At 46.5% G+C, this 24,928-nt stretch overlaps 2 protein-coding genes across 11 annotated transcripts in view; one reads left to right on the top strand and one right to left on the bottom strand.

The window, feature by feature from the left end:
• Positions 1 to 9,378, bottom strand: part of recql5 (RecQ helicase-like 5) — a 270,455-nt gene extending 261,077 nt beyond the window's left edge. For 2 of the 9 annotated variants that reach the window (XR_011936155.1, XR_011936156.1), the window contains exon 1: positions 9,123 to 9,376. Coding sequence is in view for 4 of the 9 variants with exons in the window: in XM_072482940.1 (XP_072339041.1) it covers positions 9,123 to 9,327 (205 nt within the window). In the remaining 5 variants the exon portion in view is untranslated. Of the gene's footprint in view, positions 1 to 9,122 lie in introns of all 9 variants that reach the window. The other 7 variants (XR_011936154.1, XM_072482940.1, XM_072482939.1 and 4 more) reach the window with 5 other exon arrangements.
• sap30bp (SAP30 binding protein) overlaps positions 9,356 to 24,928 on the top strand; it is a 207,549-nt gene continuing 191,976 nt past the window's right edge. For both annotated transcript variants that reach the window (XM_072482942.1, XM_072482941.1), the window contains exons 1-3: positions 9,356 to 9,517; positions 18,267 to 18,370; positions 19,668 to 19,715. In XM_072482942.1, the coding sequence (XP_072339043.1) occupies positions 9,394 to 9,517; positions 18,267 to 18,370; positions 19,668 to 19,715 (276 nt within the window). In that variant the 5' untranslated portion in view covers positions 9,356 to 9,393. The remainder of the gene's footprint in view (positions 9,518 to 18,266; positions 18,371 to 19,667; positions 19,716 to 24,928) is intronic.

Genomic DNA, 24,928 nt, shown 5'->3' with positions numbered 1-24,928 from the left:
AGGCCTCAGCAATTTCCTCTCCAGCCTCCTTCAGTATTCTGGGGTAGATCCCATCAGGCCCTGGGGACTTATCTACCTTAATATTTTTTAAGACACCCAACACCTCGTCTTTTTGGATCACAATGTGACCCAGGCTATCTACACCCCCTTCTCCAGACTCAACATCTACCAATTCCTTCTCTTTGGTGAATACTGATGCAAAGTATTCATTTAGTACCTCGCCCATTTCCTCTGGCTCCACACATAGATTCCCTTGCCTATCCTTCAGTGGGCCAACCCTTTCCCTGGCTACCCTCTTGCTTTTTATGTACGTGTAAAAAGCCTTGGGATTTTCCTTAACCCTATTTGCTAATGACTTTCCGTGACCCCCTTCTAGCCCTCCTGACTCCTTGCTTAAGTTCCTTCCTACTTTCCTTATATGCCACACAGGCTTCGTCTGTTCCCAGCCTTTTCGCCCTGACAAATGCCTCCTTTTTCTTTTTGACGAGGCCTACAATATCACTCGTCATCCAAGGTTCCCGAAAATTGCCGTATTCATCTTTCTTCCTCACAGGAACATGCCGGTCCTGTATTCCTTTCAACTGACACTTGAAAGCCTCCCACATGTCAGATGTTGATTTGCCCTCAAACATCCGCCCCCAATCTATGTTCTTCAGTTCCCGCCTAATATTGTTATAATTAGCCTTCCCCCAATTTAGCACATTCATCCTCGGACCACTCTTATCCTTGTCCACCACTTGAACCTGGGACCCTGGAGCTGTGAAGCAATTGTGCTATCCACAATGCTACCGTGCTGCCCTTAAGAACAAATAAATCTACACTATATCATTTTACCGTAATCCATGTACCTATCCAATAGCTGCTTGAAGGTCCCTCATGTTTCCGACTCAACTACTTCCACAGGCAGTGCATTCCATGCCCCCACTACTCTCTGGGTAAAGAACCTACCGCTGATGTCCCTCCTATATCTTCCACCTTTCACCTTAAATTTATGTCCGCTTGTAATGGTTTGTTCCACACGGGGAAAAAGTCTCTGACTGTCTACTCTATCTATTCCCCTGATCATCTTATAAACCTCTATCAAGTCGCCCCTCATCCTTCTCCGTTCTAATGAGAAAAGGCCTAGCACCCTCAACCTCCTCGTAAGACCTACTCTCCATTCCAGGCAACATCCTGGTAAATCTTCTTTGCACCTTTTCCAAAACTTCCACATCCTTCCTACAATGGAGAGGTTAGTCAAGAAGGCATTCGGCATGCTTGCCTTCATTGGCCGGGGCATTGAGTATAAGAATTGGCAAGTCATGTTGCAGCTGTGTAGAACCTTAGTTAGGCCACACTTGGAGTATAGTGTTCAATTCTGGTCGCCACACTACCAGAAGGATGTGGGAGGCTTTAGAGAGGGTGCAGAAGAGATTTACCAGAATGTTGCCTGGTATGGGGGGCATTAGCTATGAGGAGCGGTTGAATAAACTCTGTTTGTTCTCACTGGAACGACGGAGGTTGAGGGGCGACCCGATAGAGGTCTACAAAATTATGAGGGGCATAGACAGAGTGGATAGTCAGAGGCTTTTCCCCAGGGTAGAGAGGTCAATTACTAGGGGGCATAGGTTTAAGGTGCGAGGGGGAAGGTTTAGAGTAGATGTACGAGTCAAGTTTTTTTACACAGAGGGTAGTGGGTGCCTGGAACTCGCTGCCGGAGGTGGTGGTGGAAGCAGGGACGATAGTGACATTTAAGGGGCATCTTGACAAATATATGAATAGGATGGGAATAGAGGGATACGGACCCCGGAAGTGTAGAAGATTGTAGTTTAGTCGGGCAGCATGGTCGGTACGGGTTTGGAGGGCCGAAGGGCCTGTTCCAGTGCTGTACCTTTCTTTGTTTCTTTGTCAAGGGGAGGTCATGTCTGACAAATCTGTTAGAGCTCTTTGACGAGGTAACAAGGAAGTTAGACAAAGGAGAACCAGTGGATTTATTTAGATTTCCAGGCCTTTGACAAGGTGCTGCATAGGAGACTGTTAAATAAGTTAAGAGCCCATGGTGTAAAGGGTAAAATTCTAGCATGGATAGAGGATTGGCTGACTGGCAGAAGTGGGGTTAAAGGGGTCTTTTTCAGGGTGTAACCCAATGACCAGTGGTTGTGCCTCAGGGGTCTGTGAAATGAAATGAAAATCGCTTATTGTCACAAGTAGGCTTCAAATGAAGTTACTGTGAAAAGGGACCACACTGTGCTGGGGACCACAACTTTTCACAATATACATTAATGATGTGGAAGAAATAACTGAAGGCGCTGTTGTTAAGTTTCCAGATAATACAAAGATCTGTAGGGGGACAAGTAGTATTGAGGAGCAGGGGGGGGGGGGGGGGGGGGGGGGGGCTGCAGAAGGACTTCTAATTTCATAATAATCTTTATTGTCACAAGTAGGCTTACATTAACACTGCAATGAAGTTACTGTGAAGAGCCCCGAGTCGCCACATTCCGGCGCCTGTTCAGGTACACAGAGGGAGAATTCAGAAGTCCAATTCACCTAACAGCACGTCTTTTTGGACTTGTCGGAGGAAACTGGAGCACCCGGAGGAAACCCATGCAGACAAAGGGAAAGCGTGCAAACTCTGCACAGACAGTGACCCAAGCCGGGAACCGAGCCTGGGACCCTGAGCTGTGAAGCAACAGTGCTAACCACTGTGCTACCGTGCTGAATTGGACGGGCTAGGAGATTGGGCAAAGAAGTGGCAGATGGAATACAATGTGGGAAGGTGTGAGGTTATGCACTTTGGAAGGAGGAATCTAGGCATAGACTATTTTCTAAATGAGGAAATGCTTAGGGAGTCCGAAGCACAGGGGCATTGGGAGTCCTTGTTCAAGATTCTCTTAAGGTTAACGTGCAGGTTCAGTCGGCAATTAGGAAGGCAAATGCAATGTTAGCATTCATGTCGAGAGGGCTAGAATACAAGTCCAGGGATATACTTGAGGCTGTATAAGGCTCTGGTCAGACCCCATTTGGAGTATTAAGAGCAGCTTTGGGCCCTGTATGTAAGGAAGGATGGGCTTGCCTTGGAAAGGGTTCAGAGGAGGTTCACAGGATTAATCCCTGGAATTAAGATCGTGTCGTATGAGGAACAGTAAGAGGACACTGGGTCTGTACTCGTTGGGAGTTTAGAAGGATGAGGGGGGGGTCTGATTGAAACTTCCAGGATACTGCGAGGCCTGGATAGAGTGGGTGTGTAGAGGATGTTTCCACTTCTTGGAAAAACTAGAACCAGAGGACACAATCTCAGACTAAAGGGACGATCCTTTAAAACAGAGATGAGGAGGAATGTCTTCAGTCAGAGGGTAGTGAATCTGTGGAGCTCTTTGCCGCAGAAGGCTGTGGAGGCCAAATCACTGAGTGTCTTTAAGACAGAGATAGGTAGGTTTTTGATTAATAAGGGATCAGGGGTTATGGGGAGAAGGCAGGAGAATGGAGATGAGGAAATATCAACCATGATTAAATGGCGGAGCAGACTAATTCAGCTCCTATGTCTTCTGGTTGAAATCCTCCCCTATAACCCAGGACAATTCACTGTTGAATAAAAAGATACACTGGTTCAGTTCATAAAAGCTGCTTTGAAAGGGAGGCAGTGGCGCAGACATATTGTTCCTTGATGGTAATCCAGAGACCAAGAGTAATGCTCTGGGGACCTGGGTTTGAATCCCACCACGGTAGATGATGAAATTACAAACTCATAAAAATCTGGAATTAAAAGTCCTGAAATTAAATGACCATGAAACCACTGTTGATAGTCATAACAACTCATCTGGTTCACCCCTGTGCTTTAGGGAAGGAAACCTGCCATCCTCACCTGGTCTGACCTACAAGTGACTCCAGATCTACAGCAATGTGGCTGATTCTTAAATGGCCTCACAGGTCGCTTAATTGAATTCAACCGCTCTAAATGGGACAAAAAGGAATGAAAGTGGACAGAACACCCAGCATCGACCGAGGCACCGGAAATGACAATGGCAAACTCAGCCCTATTGACTCTGTGCCAGAAATTTGAGAGCTGAATCACAAACTCGTCAAGCAACAGCCTGATGTAGTCATACTCTTGAAATTATACCTCACAAATAACATCCGCTCTAGAGTTGCACTGCTTTCAGGAGAAGCGTGAATAAATTACTTGGAAGCAGCATGTTAGGAACTTGACTTGTCAATATGTTGCAAGCCGAATGCATTCACTCTAGCCTTGATCATGACAACTTCTCCAACTCAATTCAACTTTTATCTTTATCTGAACTACTTGAAAACACTGGCTTTGAGAGAGGAGAAAAACTTAACAACATAAATTAATAGAATTGTGCACCAAAAGAGGCCATTCAGCCTCTTGTGCCTTTGTCAGTCCTGTGATAGAGCTATCCAATTCATCCATACTCATGCTCTTTGCCCACAGACTGCCAAATTGTAAGCCTCAATCAAGATGATGAGAATGTCAACAAATTAAATGATGATATCAACAATTTTTAAAAAATATTTCGAGTACCCAATTCATTTTTTCCAATTAAGGGCAATTTAGCGTGGCCAATCCACCTACCCTACACATCTTTGGGTTGTGGGGGTGAAACCCACACAAACACGGGGAGAATGTGCAAACTCCACAATGACAGTGACCCAGAGCTGATATCGAACCTGGGGACCTCGGTGCCGTGAGGCAGCAGCGCTAACCACTGTGCCACCGTGCTGCCCTGATGATATCAACAAATTAATGGGAACATGGATTGACATTTTACCTGTGGTCTAAGAGTCACGGTGGTTCAAAAGGGCAAGTATCAAAGACTAGGAAGGCTTAGAAAAAGTTTAAGAATTCAGGATCAATGGTTTGAACACAAGGATACCTACGAAAATGTTCAACAGAATTAGTTATATTTTGTCAGGTATCCAGGACTTGTACTAAAGGATTCGAGACAGAGATTCTTAAAGAACGCAGGACAATTCTGAAAATTACAGTCCGCTGCGCACATTATGTGTTGTGAGTTAAATGTTAGAAGCTGTCCAAAAGTAGGACTCATGTAACATGTCATTAGTAAATTGCTCTATGGGGAATACGATGATCAACAAACTGTCAAGATTCTCTGAAAAAGTACCAGAGCTTGAAGAATTGAGAACTCCATGGACATTATCCATCTGAACTTCAGCATACATGTTTGGTGTCCTCCTGGAGGATGCTTCAGTGCAGAAAAGTATGAAAAAAGTGGGCAGTTATTTAACTGCATTGGTAATTGGCTGCACCAAAGGAGTCATGCTTGAAGTTCAGAAGACAGATGAATGGAAAACAGAGAAATCACATTTCAGACAGCGGGTAGACTGATCTGTTCAGACACAATTGAGGCGGTAAGTAAGAAAATTAATTGGGGTACGTAACTAGCAAACTGTGCTTCATCTCCAGTACCAATGAGCTGGACTGCAATGATCTTTGTCAGTCTTGTATGCTCTTCTAGTCCAGCAAAAAGAGGCAACTCGAGTCTCAAACCAGCCGTTGCACTAGAACCACTGATCAAATCCACCATGACAAAAGGTTTAGTTACTGGTTCTGATGACAGGTCCTGTTAACCAACTTTCAAACTTGCTAAGCGTTTCCAGCATTTTCTATTTCATTGCCTCCTGCCAACACAAGATGGCCACCAATACACTTCTGCATGTGCAGAAAATCAATGCTGATGGACTCTAGTGCAGTCACAGTCTGCAACCTTAATTGCAAAGCTGATTCTGGCCAGCAGTCCTGAATAAAAACATTGTTTTGCTGTAATTTATTATTAAAATTTTGATATGAGAGAGAAATAGGGTCGGGTTTCATCTTAACCTCAGGATAAAGGCAGCAAGGTGCCAGGGAGGTTTGATTCTGACATCGGGTGACTGTGTGGCGTTTGTACGTTCGCCCCATGCGTGTGTGGGTTTCCTTTGGGTGCTCCGGTTTCCTCCCACAAGTCCGAAAGACATGCTTGTTAGGTGAATTGGACATTCTGAATTCTCCCTCAGTGTATCCGAACAGGCACCGGAGTTTGGCGACTAGGGGATTTTAAGACCATAAGACCATAAGACATAGGAGTGGACGCAAGGCCATTCGGCCCATCGAGTCCACTCCACCATTCAATCATGGCTGATTTCAACTCCATTTACCCGCTCTCTCTCCATAGCCCTTAATTCCTCGAGAAATCAAGAATTTATCAACTTCTGTCTTAAAGACACTCAACGTCCCGGCCTCCACCGCCCTCTGTGGCAATGAATTCCACAGACCCACCACTCTCTGGCTGAAGAAATTTCTCCTCATCTCTGTTCTAAAGTGACTCCCTTTTATTCTAAGGCTGTGCCCCCGGGACCTAGTCTCCCCTGCTAATGGAAACAACTTCCCTACATCCACCCTATCTAAGCCATTTCACAGTAACTTAATTGCAGTGTTAATGTAAGCCTACTTGTGACAATATAAAGATTATTATTAAGGTTTAATATCTCTGAATCAGTTCTGAATGATTTTGTCCAGCCAATCTCTGCAGAAAACCTAAGAAAGAGCACTCGGGTGATTGCTTCGGGTACCATATGCTACTCTCAGTTCAGAATCAGAGAATCCCTACAGTGCCATTAAATTACCTTCTAAACAAACTTTGCCAACACATTTCTCAGAAAAACATTTTGTGGCTGTATTGACAAGTGTTATTGAGTTCACTGTGGCATTGCGATGATGTCATGGAATAAAACAGTACAACTGCACAAATGCGACATTGGTAACAAGCACAGCCTGTTTGTTTTTATTTTAAGCCATGATGTGGAGATGCCGGCATTGGACAGGGGTGAGCACAGTAAGACATCTTACAATACCAGGTTAAAGTCCAACAGGTTTGTTTGGAATCACCTGATGAAGGAGCTGCGTTGCAAAAGCTAGTGATTCCAAAAAAACCTGTTGGACTTTAACCTGGTTTTTACTTTAGTCACTGGGCTCACTTTAATGACACCAGCACACTGACAGAAATGCCCCACTGCAGCCAATCAATGATATTTGAATTTTCAAATCTGACTCCCGAGACAGGAAAATGATCAGACAGTTATTCCGTTGGAAAGCTCGAGAATTTATAACATGGGACAAATTTACCTGAACACTCAAAGAGGCATGAACTAATCATGTTCACTGGCAGATTTACAAAAGGCGGTTTCGTGTTTGACCAAAATTGTAGAATTCTTAGAAAGAATTCCTAGGACAAGGATAAAATGGATTCTAAACAGTTACTGTTAAAGTTATTTTCATATTGACGGAAAAGTGGGCAGATGGATAAATGACAAGGGAACAGGGAACAAAGATAGAAGTCTTTCCTTGGCATGGAAGTTGCAGAGAGTGGTGCTGACCAGAGGTTTGCCTGGGCATTGCTCTTTAATACCAAACAAGTGAAAAACCTGGGCTTCGGAACGCAGAAAATATGGATATTTGTTGAGACAACATATGACGATATCTGGGATGAGTATCATGATAAACTTCAGAAGATAGATAGAAAAACAGGTTCGGTGGGCAGAATTTCATGTTAAAAAAAGTGAAGAGACACTGGGCGGCATGGTGGCACAGTGCACTGCAGCCTCACAGCACCGAGATCCCAGGTTGGATCCTGGCCCTGGTTCACTTTCCATGTGGAGTTTCCACATTCTCCCCGGGTCTGTGTGGGTCTCACCCCCACAACCCAAAAGGTGGATTGGCCATGCAAAATTACCCCTTAATTGGAAAAACAAAATAATTGGATACTCTAAATTTATTTTTAAAAAGTGAAGAAACACATTATGGGATTTGAAAAAGGGATGCAAAGATTTTAAATGGAGCACATGGACCATGGTGTGCAAGATACAGAGGTGACTAAAGATGTACAATTATAAAAATTGCATTTTAAAAAAACCAAAAGCATTTACTTTGTCCTGGATATGTCAGTCAATTTGAACTTGTACGTGACCTTAGTTACAAAGCAGTTGTTGCTTGTACAGTTTTGAACCTTTTAAGTCGGATATGCTTTTTCATTGAAACAGCATAGATGGAAAGTGATATTTAAAGATATCTTGAAGATTAGAAGGGCAAATAGGGAGAGACTCTATATACTGAAAGCAAGGGAAAATTTGTTTAAAAGCACAAGATATGAAAGTTTTTCCACAGAAACAGGTAGAATAATCAACAACAGGTCGGTGTTGAATCATGAATGCATTATTTCAAAATCTCTTAGCAAAAGAAGCAAAGTAAGAAACCTGGGAATAGATTAGATGGTTCATGCAGAGACAACAATGCAGACTTGAAGGGCCAAATACCCAAACATTCTACAAATGGTTGCAAGTACAGGGGCAGTCACTGAAACCAGTCATGTAACCCATTGTTCTACAGTGGGATAGTATCATCCATCAGTACTGTACCCAAGTGTTATACAGTGACAGACCTATACCCACCAGTAATAACCCAGTATTAGAGTGACAGACCGCTATCCACCAATACTTTACCCCAGTGTTAAACAGTGACAGACTTGTACCCACTAGTACTGCACCCCCATATTATACAGCAACAGACATGTACCCACCAGCACTGTACCCATGTTATACAGTGACAGACCTGTCCCCACCAGTACTGTATCCATGTTTTACAATGAGATCTGTACCCACCACGACTGTACCCATGTTATAGTGAGACTTGTACCAACTAGTACTGCACCCATGTTATACAGTGACATCTGTACTCACCAGTACTGCACCCATAATAAATAAAAGCAAATTATTGTGGATGCTGGAATATGAAAGCAAAAGAGAAAATGCTGGAAAATCTCAGCAGGCCTGGCAGCATCTGTAGGGAGAGAAAAGAGCTAACGTCTCGAGTCCAAATGACCCTCTCTCAAAGCCCCAGTACTGTATCCCAGTGTTATACAGTGACAGACCTGTCCCAGTAGTACTGTACCCAGGTGTTCTACAGTGACAGACCTGTACACATCAATACTCTACCCCAACATTACAGTTGCAGACTGGACCCAACCGCTGTACCCCCAGCGTACTACAGCCACAGAACTGCACTCAACACTAAATCTCTCTGGTGGACTGAAAGCGGGGCAGGGGTCTTTACCATCACTGGTATCTCTCACCTCTCAGCACAGCCCTGACCGCGCTTTCCTGCCGCTGCGACCGGAACGACTCGAACCCGAACACCTGGCTGAGGGCCGAGCGCACCCGGTCCCGGGACGCAGTGAGCATGGTAGAAAGAGGGGAGGAGGCAAGGACGGACCCCGGGACCGGACGGACAGACAGACAAACAGACAACTGGCGCAGGCGCAGACCAGGACCCGGCATCAGTGACGTTACCGCGCAGAGCAACTCTCTCCGGCGGTGACATCTGCGCGTGGCCGATTCCCAAGAATGCGCCGGATGTTAGCTTGTGACGCAAACAAAGTGCGCCCCAACATGGCCGCTAAGCGGAATGTTCTCTTCACTCTCACTGCTTATGCCGGGGACTCTGACTCGGAAACCGACACCGAGACAGGTGAGAATCGAGGATTCAGCACCACTCTCGGCCAGGGGAGATCAGCAATGGTCTTGCATCAACATGAATCCTAATCAGGCTGCGGTTTCTACCTCAAATTTAGAGAATAGAAATTTAGAGCACTGGTGCTTCACAGCGCCAGGGTCACTGTCTGTGCAGAGTCTGCACATTCTCCCCCTGTCTGCGTGGGTTTCCTCCGGGTGCTCTGGTTTCTACCCACAGTCCAAAGATGTGCAGGTTCGGTGGATTGGCCATGATACATAGAACAGAGAAGAGTACAGCACAGAACAGGCCCTTCGGCCCTTGATGTTGTTCCGAGCCTTGTCCGAAACCAAGATCAAGCTATCCCACCCCCTGTCATTCTGGTGTGCTCCATGTGCCTATCCAATAACCGCTTGAAAGTTCCTAAAGTGTCCGACTCCACTATCACAGCAGGCAGTCCATTCCACACCCTAACCACTCTCCGAGTAAAGAACCTACCTCGGACATCCCTCCTATATCTCCCACCCTGAACCTTATAGTTATGCCCCCTTGTAACAGCTACATCCACCTGAGGAAATAGTCTCTGAACGTCCATTCTATCTATTCCCCTCATCTTATAAACCTCTATTAAGTCGCCTCTCATCCTCCTCCGCTCCAAAGGGAAAAGCCCTAGCTCCCTCAACCTTTCCTCATAAGACCTATCCTCCAAACCTGGTAAATCTCCTTTGCACCCTTTCCAAAGCTTCCACATCCTTCCTATAGTGAGGTGACCAGAACTGCACACAATACTCAAAATGTGGTCTCACCAGGGTCATGTACAATTGCCCTTAGTATCCCCCCCAAAAAAGATAAGCTAGGGTTGATGGGTTACGGTGATGGGGTGGAGGTGTGGACTTAGGTAGAATGCTCTTTTCAAGGGCCGGTGCAGACTCGATCGGCCGAATGGCCTCCTTCTGCACTGTAAATTCTATGAATAGATACAGTTCTGTCGCTGTATAACACTGGGGTCTAGTACTGGTGGATACAGGTGTGTCACTGTCTAACACTGGGGTACAGTCCTCCTAGTTACAGACTGTTGCTATAAGACTGGGGTACAGTACTGGTGGGGACAGGCCTGTCACTGTCTTACATTGGTGTACAGTCCTCGTGGGTACAGGTGTTGCTATAAGACTGGGGTACAGTACTCATGGGTCCAGGTCTGTCACTGTATAACACTGGGGTACAGTACTGGGCATGTCTGTCACTGTATAACACTGTCATACTGTGTTGGGTCTGTCTCTGTAAAACACCAGTACCATTCTGATAGGGACACGTCTGTCGCTGTATAACATGGTACAGTACTGGTGGGTACAGGTCTGTCACTGTATAACATTGCACCTGAGGAAGGAGCAGTGCTCCGAAAGTTAGTGATTTGAAACAAACCTGTTGGACTTTAACCTGGTGTTGTAAGACTTCTTACTGTGCTCACCCCAGTCCAACGCCGGCATTTCCACATCACTGTATAACATTGGGGAAGAGTACTGGTGGGTACAGGTCTGTCACTATATAACACTGGGTTACAGTACTGATGGGTACAGGTCTGTCACTGTATAACAATGGGGAAGAGTGCTGGTGGGTACAGGTCTGTCACTGTGTAACTTTCGGGGACAGTCCTCGTGGGTACAGGCCGTTTCTATAAGACTGGGGTACAGTACTTGTGCGTACAGGTCTGTCACAATGTAACACTGGGGTACAGTACTCATGGGTACAGGTCTGTTACTGTGTAACACTGAGGTACAGTACTGGTGGGTGCAGAACTGCCACTGTATAATACTGGGGTACTGTACTTGTGGGTGCAGGTCTGTCACTATGTAGCACTGGGAGACCGTACTGGTCTGTCACTTTGTAACACTGGGGTACAGTACATGTGGGTACAGATTTGTCACTGTACAACACTGGGATACATTACTGGTGCATACAGATCTGACACTGTATAGCCCTAGAGTGCAGTACTGGTATGTCGCTGTTTAACACAGTGAAGGCACTGGTGGGTGCAGGTCTGTCACTGTATAATACTAGGGTAAAGTATCATGGTGGCAAGACAGGATAAGCTTCCAGTGGGCAGACACGGAGGGCTGAGCATCAGAGTTAAACTTCAAAAGGAACAGAGCAGCATACCCTCAGGTGGAGCTCCTGAGATGACGTTAGGACTCAGAAAGTGACGCGGGACAAAAGGAAGCAGCTGATTGGTTCGAGGAGAGGATCAGCACAAGCACGGGCGGGAGGAGCAGCGGCGGGGCGAGAGGAGCAGGGGCGGGGCGAGAGGAGCAATGCAAGCAGGGGAAAGAAAGAAAGGCATGAGACGGAGTGAAAATGAAATGACATCACCCTTTAAATGACAAGCAGATGAGCGCAGGATGAAGAGTGTGTGAGTCTCCGTCCTACAGCAAAGCCTGTTCTCCATCGTCTCGGATTTCCCTGCCACTGGGTCAAGACCTCATTCTGCTGGTGAGCGACACCCGATGTTCACTTTGTCCCCTCATAATCCCTCGCCACTCTGCCGACCCCCGAAGAGCCATTGCCAGAGGCTCTATAGCCTGCGCAAACAGCAGTGGCGACAATGGGCACCCCTGACATTTGATTTGATTTATTATTGTCACATATATTAGTATACAGAGAAAATTATTGATTCTTACACGCTATGCAGATAATGCATACCATACACAGGGAAGGAAGGAGAGACTGCAGAATGTAATGTTACAGTCATAGCTAGGGTGTAGAAAAAAGATCTACTTAATACGAGTTAAGTCCATTCAAAAGTCTGATGGCAGCAGGGAAGAAGCTGTTCTTGAGTCGGCTGGAACATGACCTCAAACTTTTGTCTCTTTTTCCTGACGGAAGAAGGTGGAAGAGAGTATGTCCAGGGTGTGTGGGATCCTTAATTATGCTGGTTGCCTTTCCTAGGCAGCGGGAATTGTAGACAGTCAATGGATGGGAGGCTGGTTTGCGTGATGGACTGGGCCACATTCACAACCTTTTGTAGTTTCATGTGGTCTTGGGCAGAGCAGGATCTGTGATACAAGCTGTGACACAACCAGAAAGAATGCTTTCTATGGTGCATCTGTGGTGTATGGTGCCTTGTTCCCCTGTGTAGTTCAAAGTTCCGTGAACCCATGTCATTGGTCCGCACTCGGTGCCACATATAACAGGCGCACCCATGCTACAAATCTCGGCCCAAATCCATGCCACAAACCCTGGCTCAAACCTTCCCAAGACCTCAAACGGGTACGGCCACTCCACCCGGTCAAATGCCTTCTCCGCATCCATGGACACCACTACCTCTGGTACCTGAGGTCCCGATGGGGGTCATAATCACATTTAACAACTTCCTTATATTGCTAGAAAGCTGCCTGCCCTTTACGAAGCCTGTTTGATCCTGTGCAACCATCCACGGGACACAATCTTCCATCTTTCACGCCACCAACTTAGCCAGCACTTTCAGGTCTGTATGTAACAGCGATATGGGTCTATACGAACCACATTCCAAAGGGTCCTTCCCCTTTTTTGGTATTAACGTGATCGTTGCCTGCATCATCGTCTCCGGCAGCTCCCCCTTCTCCAACGCCTCATTAAACTGCCTCTGGGCAGCACGGTAGCATTGTGGATAGCACAATTGCTTCACAGCTCCAAGATCCCAGGTTCGATTCCGGCTTGGGTCACTGTCTGTGCGGAGTCTGCACATCCTCCCCGTGTGTGCGTGGGTTTCCTCCGGGTGCTCCGGTTTCCTCCCACAGTCCAAAGATGTGCAGGTTAGGTGGATTGGCCATTCTAAATTGCCCTTAGTGTCCAAAATCGCCCTTAGTGTTGGGTGGGGTTACTGGGTTATGGGGCTAGGGCGGAGGTGTGGATCTTGGGTAGGGTGCTCTTTCCAAGAGCCGGTGCAGACTCGCTGGGCTGAATAGCCTCCTTCTGCACTGTAAATTCTATGAAACGCCCCCAAGCGATGTGCTGCCAGGTCCAAACTCCTTATAAAATTCCGCTGGGTAGCCATCGGGCAGCAGGGCCTTCTCCGACTTCATACCCCTTATACTGTCCAATATACTGTTGAATATCTGCCACAGGGGCTCCTCTAGTGCCTGCCTCTTCTCTTCCTCCAACTGTGGGAAGTCCAGTTTGTCTAAGAACCATCCTTGTCCCCTACTTCACCCCCCGGGTTCGCCCTGTACAGCTCCTTATAATAATCTCTAAACGCCCCGTTTATCTTGCCCGGCTCCGACACCACATCCCCTGCCCCAGTCCGTATCTTCGAAAGTTCCCTGGACACGGCCTGCCTCCGCAGCTGATACGCTAACATTCGACTTGTCTTCTCTCTGTATTCGTACTGCACCCTCTTGCCTTACGCAGCTCTCCTACTGCCCTCCCCATTGTCAGCTTGTCAAATTGCCCCTGTACTTTTTTCCTCCACGCCGATCCCTCCATGGTGGGCACCCTCGAGTACTCCCTATTTACCTCCACTATCTCGTTCATTAGCCGATCATATGCCTCCCTTCTTTTCCTATCTATATGTGCCTTGAACGAGATAATCTCCCCTCGGACCACTGCTCCTAGCGCTTCCCAAAAAGTGGCCGCCGATATCTCCCTGTTTTGGTTCAATTCTACGTAATCTTTAATCGCAGCCCACACTTAGTCGCAAAACCCTCTCTCAGCCAGCAACCTGGAATCTAGCCTCCATCCTGTCCTCTGCTCCCGTCCCGATCTAAGCCGAATATCCAGCCAATGGGAAGCATGGTCCGAGATCACTATCCCCGTGTCTGCCCCCTCCACCTGGCTCCTGGCTCACCACAAAAATGTCAATTCTGGAATATACCCTTACACATGCGAAAAAAGGAATACTCTCTTTCCCCTGAGTTCTTGAAGCGCCACGGGTCCACCATACCCATCTTTTCCTTAAACCCGCCCAGCTGCTTTGCCATTCGTATCCTACCCATTGACCTGGGGCTCGATCTATCTACCCTCTGCTCTAGGACACAATGAAAATTTCTTCCCATAATCGACGGGTGCGTGGCCAATAACCGGGATTGCTGCCAGCAACCCCTTCATAAAACTTACATCATCCCAATTCGGTGCATACACGTTCACCAACACCACCGGTGTCCCTTCTAATACCCCACTCACAATCCCGTATCTCCCACACATGTCCCTCACTTCCTTCACGCTCACAAACCCCTTTTTCTTACTCATCATAATTGCCACACTGCGCGACTTTGAATAAAGCCCCGAGTGGAAAACCTGACCCACCCATCCCTTCCTCAGCCTGACCTGGTCCTTCACACGGAGGTGCATCTCCTGCAGGAAGACCACCTACATTTTCAAGCTCCTGAGGTGCGCAAAGACCTGACATCTTTTGACTGGTCCATTGAGCCCTCGCACGTTCCATGTTACCAGCCTTATCGGGAGCTTACGCCTCCATTCTAGGGGCTGTTTAGCACAGGGCTAAATAGCTGGCTTTGAAAGCAGACCAAGGCAGGCCAGCAGCACGGTTCAATTCCCGTACCAGCCTCCCCGAACAGGCGGCAGAATGTGGCGACTAGGGGCTTTTCACAGTAACTTCATTTGAAGCCTACTTGTGACAATAAGCGATTTTCATTCATTCATTCCCCTCTATCGTCCACCATCCTCCCCTTTTGGCTCTACCCCTGTTAATTTCTTCATATAACTGGCCCATCCAAGATGGCCTCTTTCTCCACCGCTGACCAACCATGTTTCTTCTCCAACCTCGCCTCGTTGCGTCGCCCACTCTTTCTCCTCCCCCCCCCCCCCCCCCCCCCCACGGCCACCTCTCTCTGCCTTCTCCGCCACCTCACTTCCATTCACCAGCATTACCTGCCAGCATAGCGACTCTCACCCAAAGGCTTCCCCCACTGATCCCCCCCACCCCCGCCCTCACCTCTCCATTCTGTGAAGAAGGCTCCCTGCTGACCTCGCCCTCCCACACCCAAACAAAGACTCATCTCGAACCATCAGATCACCTCCCCCAAGAATAAACAAACAGGAAAAAAAAACACAGCCCCAGGCAGCAGGCGGGAGGATGGGGACAGCTGTCCCCTTTCAAACTTTTCACCCCTGCTACCCTTTGTCAATCAAACAGTAAAAAAAGAAGAAAAACCTCCATATGGGAGGAAAAGAAATCCCTCCCTCCAATCCCCACTCTACCCGTATTCCCAATTACTTCAAAGTGCCAGCACATCAGTCTCCCAGAATTGTTTAGTTTAGTTCTCCTCCAGTTTATGCTCCTTGATAAAGTCATTGGCCGCTTCTGGGGTCTCAAAATAGTACGCCCATCCTTCATACATCACCCAAAGCTTCGCTGGGTAGAGCATCCCAAGTCTGCTCCGCTGTCGATACAGCACCGCCTTGGCTTTTTGGAACTCCGCACACCATTTTGCCAGCTCAGATCCAATGTCCTGGTATATTTGGATTTTGTTCCCCTCCCATTCACAGTTGCATCACTCCCTGGCCCACTGCAGAATCTTCTCTTTATCCACTAATGTATGGAGCCTCATGATCACCCCCACGGCGGCTCCCCCGCTCTAGGCTTCTGCCTCAGAGACCTGTGCACTCTGTCCATTTCAGGGGCCTTATCCAGCACCAGCACCGCCAGCATCCTTGAAGTGTACCTCGTGGTACTCACACCCACTATCTGCAGATTCTGCCTTCTCTACCTATTTTCCTGCTCCTCCACCATTGTTCTCAACATAAAATTACATAGAATTTACAGTGCACAAGGAGGCCATTTGGCCCATCGAGTCTGCACTGGCCCTTGGAAAGAGAACCCTACCTAAGCCCACATCTCCACCCTATCCCCATAACCCAGGAACCCCACCTAACCTTTTTGGACACTAAGGCAATTTAGCATGACCAATCCACCTAACCTGCATACCTTTGGACTGTGGGAGGAAATCGAAGCACCCGGAAGAAACCCACGCAGACACGGGGAGAAAGTGTAGGTTAGGTGGATTGGCCATGATAAATTGCCCTTAGTGTCCAAAATTGCCCTTGGTGTTGGGTGGGGTTACTGGGTTATGGGGATAGGGTGGAGGTGTTGACTTTGGGTGGGGTGCTCTTTCCAGGAGCCGGTGCAGACTCGATGGGCTGAATGGTCTCCTTTGGCACTGTAAATTATATGATAATCTTTATTGGTGTCACTTGTACCTCTTTCAATTTGGTCTTTTGCATATGCTGCTCCCAATGTGGTGGTCTCTATATCGGGAGACCAAATGCAGACTGAGTGATCGCCTTGCTGAGCACCTTCGGTCTGTGCGCATAGAGGATCCTGACCTTCCCGTTGCTTGCCATTTTAACACAAGACCCTGCTCCCATGCCCACATGACTGTCCTTGGCCTGCTGCAATATTCCAGTGAAGCTCAACGCAAACTGGAGAAACAGCAACTCATCTTCCGGTCAGGCATGTCGGTCTCAATATTGAATTCAACAACTTCAGATGATTAGCTCTGCCCCATCTCGACCCCTTTGTTTTCATTCCATTTCATTTTAACTGTCTTTAAACTTTTCTTTCTTTCTTGTCTTTCTTTATATATTTTTCCCCCACTCTTTCCCCCTATCTTACCCCCCTCGCTTACCTTTTCTTCCCCATTCTCCCCCCCCCCCCCCCCTTTTCTCATTTTACCTACATCCCACCCACATCTACATCTGTCACAGTTTACCATCTGATCTTAGTTTCTCTGCAGTTTGGCCTTTCACGCCTTTTATTCTCTCTGGGGACTGCCATTAGCACTCTTTCCCCATGGTTTCTGTGGCTCTGACTCATCTTTCATTCCCTCTCCCTACAGTATAAATATCTCCCACTTTCTATGCCTTTTAGCTTTGACAAAGGGTCATCTGGACTCAAAACATTAGCTCTTTTCTCACCTTACAGATGCTGCCAGACCTGCTGAGATTTTCCAGCATTTTCTCTTTTGGTTTCAGATTCCAGAATCCACAAAAATTTGCTTTCATTTATTATGGGTACAGTACCAGTGGGTACAGGTCTCTATAACACTGGGGTACAGTACTGTGGGGACAGGTCTGTCACTACAACATTGGGGTCCAGTACTGGTGGGTGCAGGTCTGTCAATATACCATCAGAGCACAGTACTGGGTAAAGGTCTGTCATTGTGCAAAACTGGGGTATAGTACTGGTGGGTACAGGTCTGTCACTGTATAACGCTGGGGTACAGTACAGGGTACAAGTCTGTGGCTGTATAACACTGGGTACAGTACTGGTGAGTACAGGTCTGTCATGAGAATACTGGGGTTCAGTACTGCTTCCTACAGGTCTGTCATTGTATAACACTGAAGTACAGTACCGGTGGATACAGGTTTGTCATTGTATACCACTGAAGTACAGTACCGGTGGATACAGGTTTGTCATTGTATAACACTGAGGTACAGTACCGGTGGATACAGGACTGTCACTGTATAACACTGGGGCACAGCATTGGTGGGTACAGGTCTGTCACGAGAACACTGGGGTTCAGTACTGCTTCATACAGGTCTCATACAGTACCGGTGGGTACAGATCTGTCACTGCATAACACTGGGACACAGCACTGGTGGGTGCAGGTCTGTCACTGAATAACACTGAGGTACAGTACCAGTGGGTATAGGTCTGCTATTGTATAACACTGGGGTATAGTACCGGTGGGTACAGGTCTGTCACTGTGTCGCACTCAGATTCAGTACGGCTGGATACAGGTCTGTTATTGCTTGACTCTTCTTTGTGTGCCAGGCACGAAGGGAGGACTAGTTTCTGCTGCATATGGTGATGATGATATCAGCAGAATGGAGGAGGCAGATGAGCTCGAAGAAGAAGACGAAAGCAGCAGTCCACTGGTAAGTGATCAGTGAGAAAAAATCTTCTCAAAAACATACACTTTTGTTTTCCGCTGATCCCTGGATCAGCAGTGGGATTTTCATGAATTGTTGTATGTCCTTGTTCAATGCAACCTGTTAAATGTATTGCTGCAGGAGTTTGCCCTGTTTTGAGTTGTCTTAGACAGCCTGAGAAAGTTGAGTTTCTGGTGTGAATGAACCAGGTGTCAGGGCACACACAACTGGACTGGGAAAGAAGTTCCTGCAGGCAGTGAGACAAGAATAATGGAATAGGAATATTTATCTTTGTGGATTCAGGACACACACTTAGCAAAAGCTGCATTAAAGGGTTGTGCTTGAAATTCATTAACCATATAAATGGGGTTCCTATCAAAAGGAGAACTGATAATGGTGCTTGAAGAGCTTAAACCAAATTTGCAGACTGCTTTGTTCTCTTTAATATTGAAAAGTAAACCGTTCACATTCGCAAGTATGAACTTGGTCACCCGTTGTCCCTTTAGTACAGGAATATTGCTCAACAATACTTTTCAATTCTTTGGTACACATGGAGAACGAGGTAGAGTCAGACATAGAGGGCTAGGAGGTGGAAGGGACGGTGTGTTCATCTGCTCAGAATATTTTATTCTGCTCTGTGGAAGGTCTCATGAGTCAAAACACTGACCCTTGTGACACAGAGCCGATTGGACACACACATCTCCGATTCAATCCCCAGTCAGATGACCTCCATGCTCTGACTGTTAGAATGCTGCAGTTTTGTATCTGTCCTCCTGAGACAGAGACCGAGAAGAACACTGCCATGATTCTGCTCCCCAATCACTGTCCAGCAAGCCCTTTTGCAATATGGACCTCAGGTGAGGACAGGATTGAGTTTGTCTCTGATGCTCTTATAGTGGCATAGAATGCCACCTGGATTTGTGTGAAAAATAACACAGTGAGGTGAGGTACTGGTGAGCAACATGTGCCCATGGAACCCAACATAAAGTCACTTCCTTCAGAGTGGAATCTTCTTCTTTTGGCTGGGTTGAGTCTGATTTGCAGAACCAGGGCAACTATCCTCACCCAGTTTTCCCATGGGTTTAGTGAGATGTCGGATCTTGGCTGATGTATGTTCCAGGACGTTTTGTATCTGGAATATGGGGTGTACCTTGAGTCTATTCGACGGCTGTCTGTCCAAAATTGGATTTTGTCCCGTCTGTGTCTAAAGTAGGGACACATCGCTCTGCATTGCGCTGCATTCTGAAAGTTGACCTGCAGCCACAAGTGATCCCTTTAACCTTGTAAATTCTTCTCATTGTAGGAAGGTGAAGATTCAGAAACCGAGCTGCTGGAGGCAGATGGTATAAAGGTACGTTGTAATTTCTCACATGAGTGGAGCGATGCATGAATCAAGGGTAGAGGGAGAAAGGGCCCAGACATTCCTGTCTCCTGTTCGGTTTCCCATTCATCTTCCAATGACGGTGATTTTAGGCAGAGTTATTTGTATATTTTGTGCATCAGCGGAACTCCTGAGCAGTAAGCTGATGTAAAAGGGGCAGCACGGTGGCAAGTGATTCGCACTGCTGCCTCACAGCTCCAGGAACCCGAGTTCAATTCCGGCCTTGGGTGACTGTCTGCGTGGAGTTTGCACTTCCTTCCCGTGTCTGCGTGGGTTTCCTCCGGGTGTTCCTGTTTCCTCCCACAAGTTCCGAAATACGTGCTTTTTAGGTAAATTGGACATTCTGAATTCTCCTTCTGTGTACCCGAACAGGTGCCGGAATGTGGCGACTAGGGGATTTTCACAGTAACTTCATTGCCTACTTGTGACACTAATAACGATTATTATTATTAATCTGAGGCTGATAGAGGTAGAAGCAAATACCCACTCTGGAAAGAAAAGACCACATTTCAAGAGTTAGTTTGCTGTTGGAGATTTGCTGAAGAACATAATTCTTGGTTTTGGCCTGGAAATTAGTAAAAATGACTAAATGCAGCTCATTCTATGTTCTCTTCATTTATCTGTTGAATGTTTCAGTAAACTGACCAATAAAATACAGTTTGAGCCACTTGGCAAACTTAAAATTTAAACTAGAGCGAGCAACATAAGAACATAAGAACTAGGAGCAGGAGTAGGCCATCTGGCCCCTCGAGCCTGCTCCGCCATTCAATGAGATCATGGCTGATCTTTTGTGGACTCAGCTCCACTTTCCGGCCCGAACTCCATAACCCTTAATCCCTTTATTCTTCAAAAAACTATCTATCTTTATCTTAAAAACATTTAATGAAGGAGCCTCTACTGCTTCACTGGGCAAGGAATTCCATAGATTCACAACCCTTTGGGTGAAGAAGTTCCTCCTAAACTCAGTCCTAAATCTACTTCCCCTTATTTTGAGGCTATGACCCCTAGTTCTGCTTTCACCCGCCAGTGGAAACAACCTGCCCGCATCTATCCTATCTATTCCCTTCATAATCTTATATGTTTCTATAAGATCCCCCCTCATCCTTCTAAATTCCAACGAGTACAGTCCCAGTCTACTCAACCTCTCCTCGTAATCCAACCCCTTCAGCTCTGGGATTGACCTAGTGAATCTCCTCTGCAGACCCTCCAGTGCCAGTACGTCCTTTCTCAAGTAAGGAGACCAAAACTGAACACAATACTCCAGGTGTGGCCTCACTAACACCTTACACAATTGCAGCATAACCTCCCTAGTCTTAAACTCCATCCCTCTAGCAATGAAGGACAAAATTCCATTTGCCTTCTTAATCACCTGTTGCACCTGAAAACCAACTTTCTGCGACTCATGCACTAGCACACCCAGATCTCTCTGCACAGCAGCATGTTTTAATATTTTATCATTTAAATAATAATCCCTTTTGCCGTTATTCTTACCAAAATGGATAACCTCACATTTGTCAACATTGTATTCCATCTGCCAGACCCTAGCCCATTCACTTAGCCTGTCCAAATCCCTCTGCAGACTTCCAGTATCCTCTGCACTTTTTGCTTTACCACTTATCTTAGTGTCGTCTGCAAACTTGGACACATTGCCCTTGGTCCCCAACTCCAAATCATCGATGTAAATTGTGAACAGTGGGCCCAACACTGATCCCTGAGGGACACCACTAGCTACTGATTGCCAACCAGAGAAACACCCATTAATCCCCACTCTTTGCTTTCTATTAATTAACCAATCCTCTATCCATGCTCCTACTTTCCCCTTAATGCCATGCATCTTTATCGTATGCAACAACCTTTTGTGTGGCACCTTGTCAAAGGCTTTCTGGAAATCCAGATATACCACATCCATTGGCTCCCCGTTATCTACCACACTGTTAATGTCCTCAAAAAATTCCACTAAATTAGTTAGGCACGACCTGCCCTTTATGAACCCATGCTGCGTCTGTCCAATGGGACAATTTCCATCCAGATGCCTCGCTATTTCTTCCTTGATGATAGATTCCAGCATCTTCCCTACTACCGAAGTTAAGCTCACTGGCCTATAATTACCCACTTTCTGCCTAGCTCCTTTTTTAAACAGTGGTGTCACGTTTGCTAATTTCCAATCCGCCGGGACCACCCCAGAGTCTAGTGAATTTTGGTAAATTATCACTAGTGCATTTGCAATTTCCCTAGCCATCTCTTTTAGCACTCTGGGATGCATTCCATCAGGGCCAGGAGACTTGTCTACCTTTAGCCCCATTAGCTTGCCCATCACTACCTCCTTGGTGATATCAATCCTCTCAAGGTCCTCACCTGTCATAGCCTCATTTCCATCAGTCACTGGCATGTTATTTGTGTCTTCCACTGTGAAGACCGACCCAAAAAACCCGTTCAGTTCCTCAGCCATTTCCTCATCTCCCATTATTAAATCTCCCTTCTCATCCTCTAAAGGACCAATATTTACCTTAGCCACTCTTTTTTGTTTTATGTATTTGTAGAAACTTTTACTATCTGTTTTTATATTCTGAGCAAGTTTACTCTCATAATCTATCTTGCTCTTTATAGCTTTTTTAGTAGCTTTCTGTTGCCCCCTAAAGATTTCCCAGTCCTCTAGTCTCCCACTGATCTTTGCTACTTTGTATGTTTTTTCCTTCAATTTGATACTCTCCCTTATTTCCTTAGATATCCATGGTCGATTTTCCCTCTTTTTACCGTCCTTCCTTTTTGTTGGTATAAACCTTTGCTGGGCACTGTGAAAAATCACTTGGAAGGTTCTCCACTGTTCCTCAACTGTTTCACCATAAAGTCTTTGCTCCCAGTCTACCTTAGCTAGTTCTTCTCTCATCCCATTGTAATCTCCTTTGTTTAAGCACAAAACACTAGTGCTTGATTTTACCTTCTCACCCTCCATCTGTATTTTAAATTCCACCATATTGTGATCGCTCCTTCCGAGAGGATCCCTAACTATGAGATCCTGAATCACTCCTGTCTCATTACACAGGACCAGATCTAGGACCGCTTGTTCCCTCGTTGGTTCCATTACATACTGTTCGAGGAAACTATCGTGGATACATTCTATAAACTCCTCCTCAAGGCTGCCTTGACCGACCTGGTTAAACCAATCAACATGTAGATTAAAATCCCCCATGATAACTGCTGTACCATTTCTACATGCATCTGTTATTTCTTTGTTTATTGCCTGCCCCACCATAATGTTACTAATTTGGTGGCCTATAGATTACTCCTATCAGTGACTTTTTCGCCTTACTATTCCTGATTTCCACCCAAATGGATTCAACCTTATCCTCCATAGCACCGATGTCATCCCTTACTGTTGCCCGGATGTCATCCTTAAATAACAGAGCTACACCACCTCCCTTACCATCCACTCTGTCCTTCCGAAAAGTTTGATACCCTCGGATATTTAACTCCCAGTCGTGACCATCCTTTAACCATGTTTCAGTAATGGCCACTAAATCATAGTCATTCACGATGATTTGCGCCATCAACTCATTTACCTTATTCCGAATACTACGAGCATTCAGGTAAAGTACACTTATGTTGGCTTTTTTACCTCTGTTCTGAATCTTAACACCTCGATCAGTAACCTCTCCTAAGTTATATTTCCTCTTAACCTTTCTCCTAATTTTCCTTGTCATCGAACCCACATCTTCCTGTAACAACCTGCCGCATCGCTTACCATGAATGTTTTCACTTCCCGTTTTATTTCTTTTAGTATTCCTGGTCCTATTCACTGAGCTCCCCTCAGTCACTGTACCTTGTACTGTCGCCCTTTTTGATTTTTGACTATGGCTTCTCTGCCTTACACTTTCCCCCTTACTGCCTTTTATTTCTGTCCCTGTTTTACTACCTTCCAACTTCCTGCATCGGTTCCCATCCCCCTGCCACATTAGTTTAAACTCTCCCCAACAGCTCTAGCAAACACCCCCCCTAGGACATCGGTTCCAGTCCTGCCCAGGTGCAGACCGTCCGGTTTGTACTGGTCCCACCTCCCCCAGAATCGGTTCCAATGTCCCAGGAATTTGAATCCCTCCCTCTTGCACCATCTCTCGAGCCACGTATTCATCCTCTCTATCCTGACATTCCTACTCTGACTAGCTCGTGGCACTGGTAGCAATCCTGAGATTACTACCTTTGAGGTCCTACTTTTTAGTTTAACTCCTAGCTCCCTAAATTCAGCTTGTAGGACCTCGTCCCATTTTTTACCTATATCGTTGGTGCCTATGTGCACCACGACAGCTGGCTGTTCACCCCCCCCTCCCCCCAAGAATGTCCTGCAGCCGCTCCGAGACATCCTTGACCCTTGCACCAGGGAGGCAACATACCATCCTGGAGTCTCGATTTCGTCCGCAGAACCGCCTGTCTATTCCCCTTACAATTGAGTCCCCTATCACTACAGCCCTGCCATTCTTCTTCCTGCCCAGCTGCGCAGCAGAGCCAGCCACGGTGCCATGAACCTGGCTGCTGCCGCCTTCCCCTGGTGAGCCATCTCCCTCAACAGTATCCAAAGCGGTATATCTGCTTTGCAGGGAGATGACCGCAGAGGACACCTGCACTGCCTTCCTACTCTTGCTCTGTCTTTTGGTCACCCATTTACTATCTCCCTCAGTACCTTTCACCTGCGGTGTGACCAACTCGCTAAACGTGCTATCTACGACGTCCTCAGCATCGCGGATGCTCCAAAGTGAGTCCATCCGCAGCTCCAGAGCCGTCAAGCGGTCTAACAGGAGCTGCAACTGGACACACTTCATGCACATGAAGGAGCCAGGGACAGTGGACGTGTCCCTGAACTCCCACATCGCACACGAGGAGCATGACACGGGTCTGAGATCTCCTGCCATGTCTTAAACCTTCGGTTAACTTCAACAATTTCAATTTCCCCCCCCAAAATCTAAATAAACAAATAAACAATGAAGAAAAAAAATAAATAAATATACCAATGAAAAGAAACAGAAAAACAGAAACACTACTTACCAGTCACTTACCAGGGATAAAAAACACTTCCTCCCCACCCAGCTTCGAATTCCCACCTCGATCCAAATTCCCAAACTCACTCTTTGCTGTGTCTCACTCCTGGCTCTGTCTTCTCTCTGGCTCACTGGGAGAACTCAACTCCCGTA

The sequence above is a fragment of the Scyliorhinus torazame genome, chromosome 18, assembly GCF_047496885.1.
Source record: "Scyliorhinus torazame isolate Kashiwa2021f chromosome 18, sScyTor2.1, whole genome shotgun sequence".
Taxonomy (NCBI): domain Eukaryota; kingdom Metazoa; phylum Chordata; class Chondrichthyes; order Carcharhiniformes; family Scyliorhinidae; genus Scyliorhinus; species Scyliorhinus torazame.
Note: the sequence above shows the minus strand (reverse complement) of the source record. Positions and strands in the feature narration are given on the sequence as shown.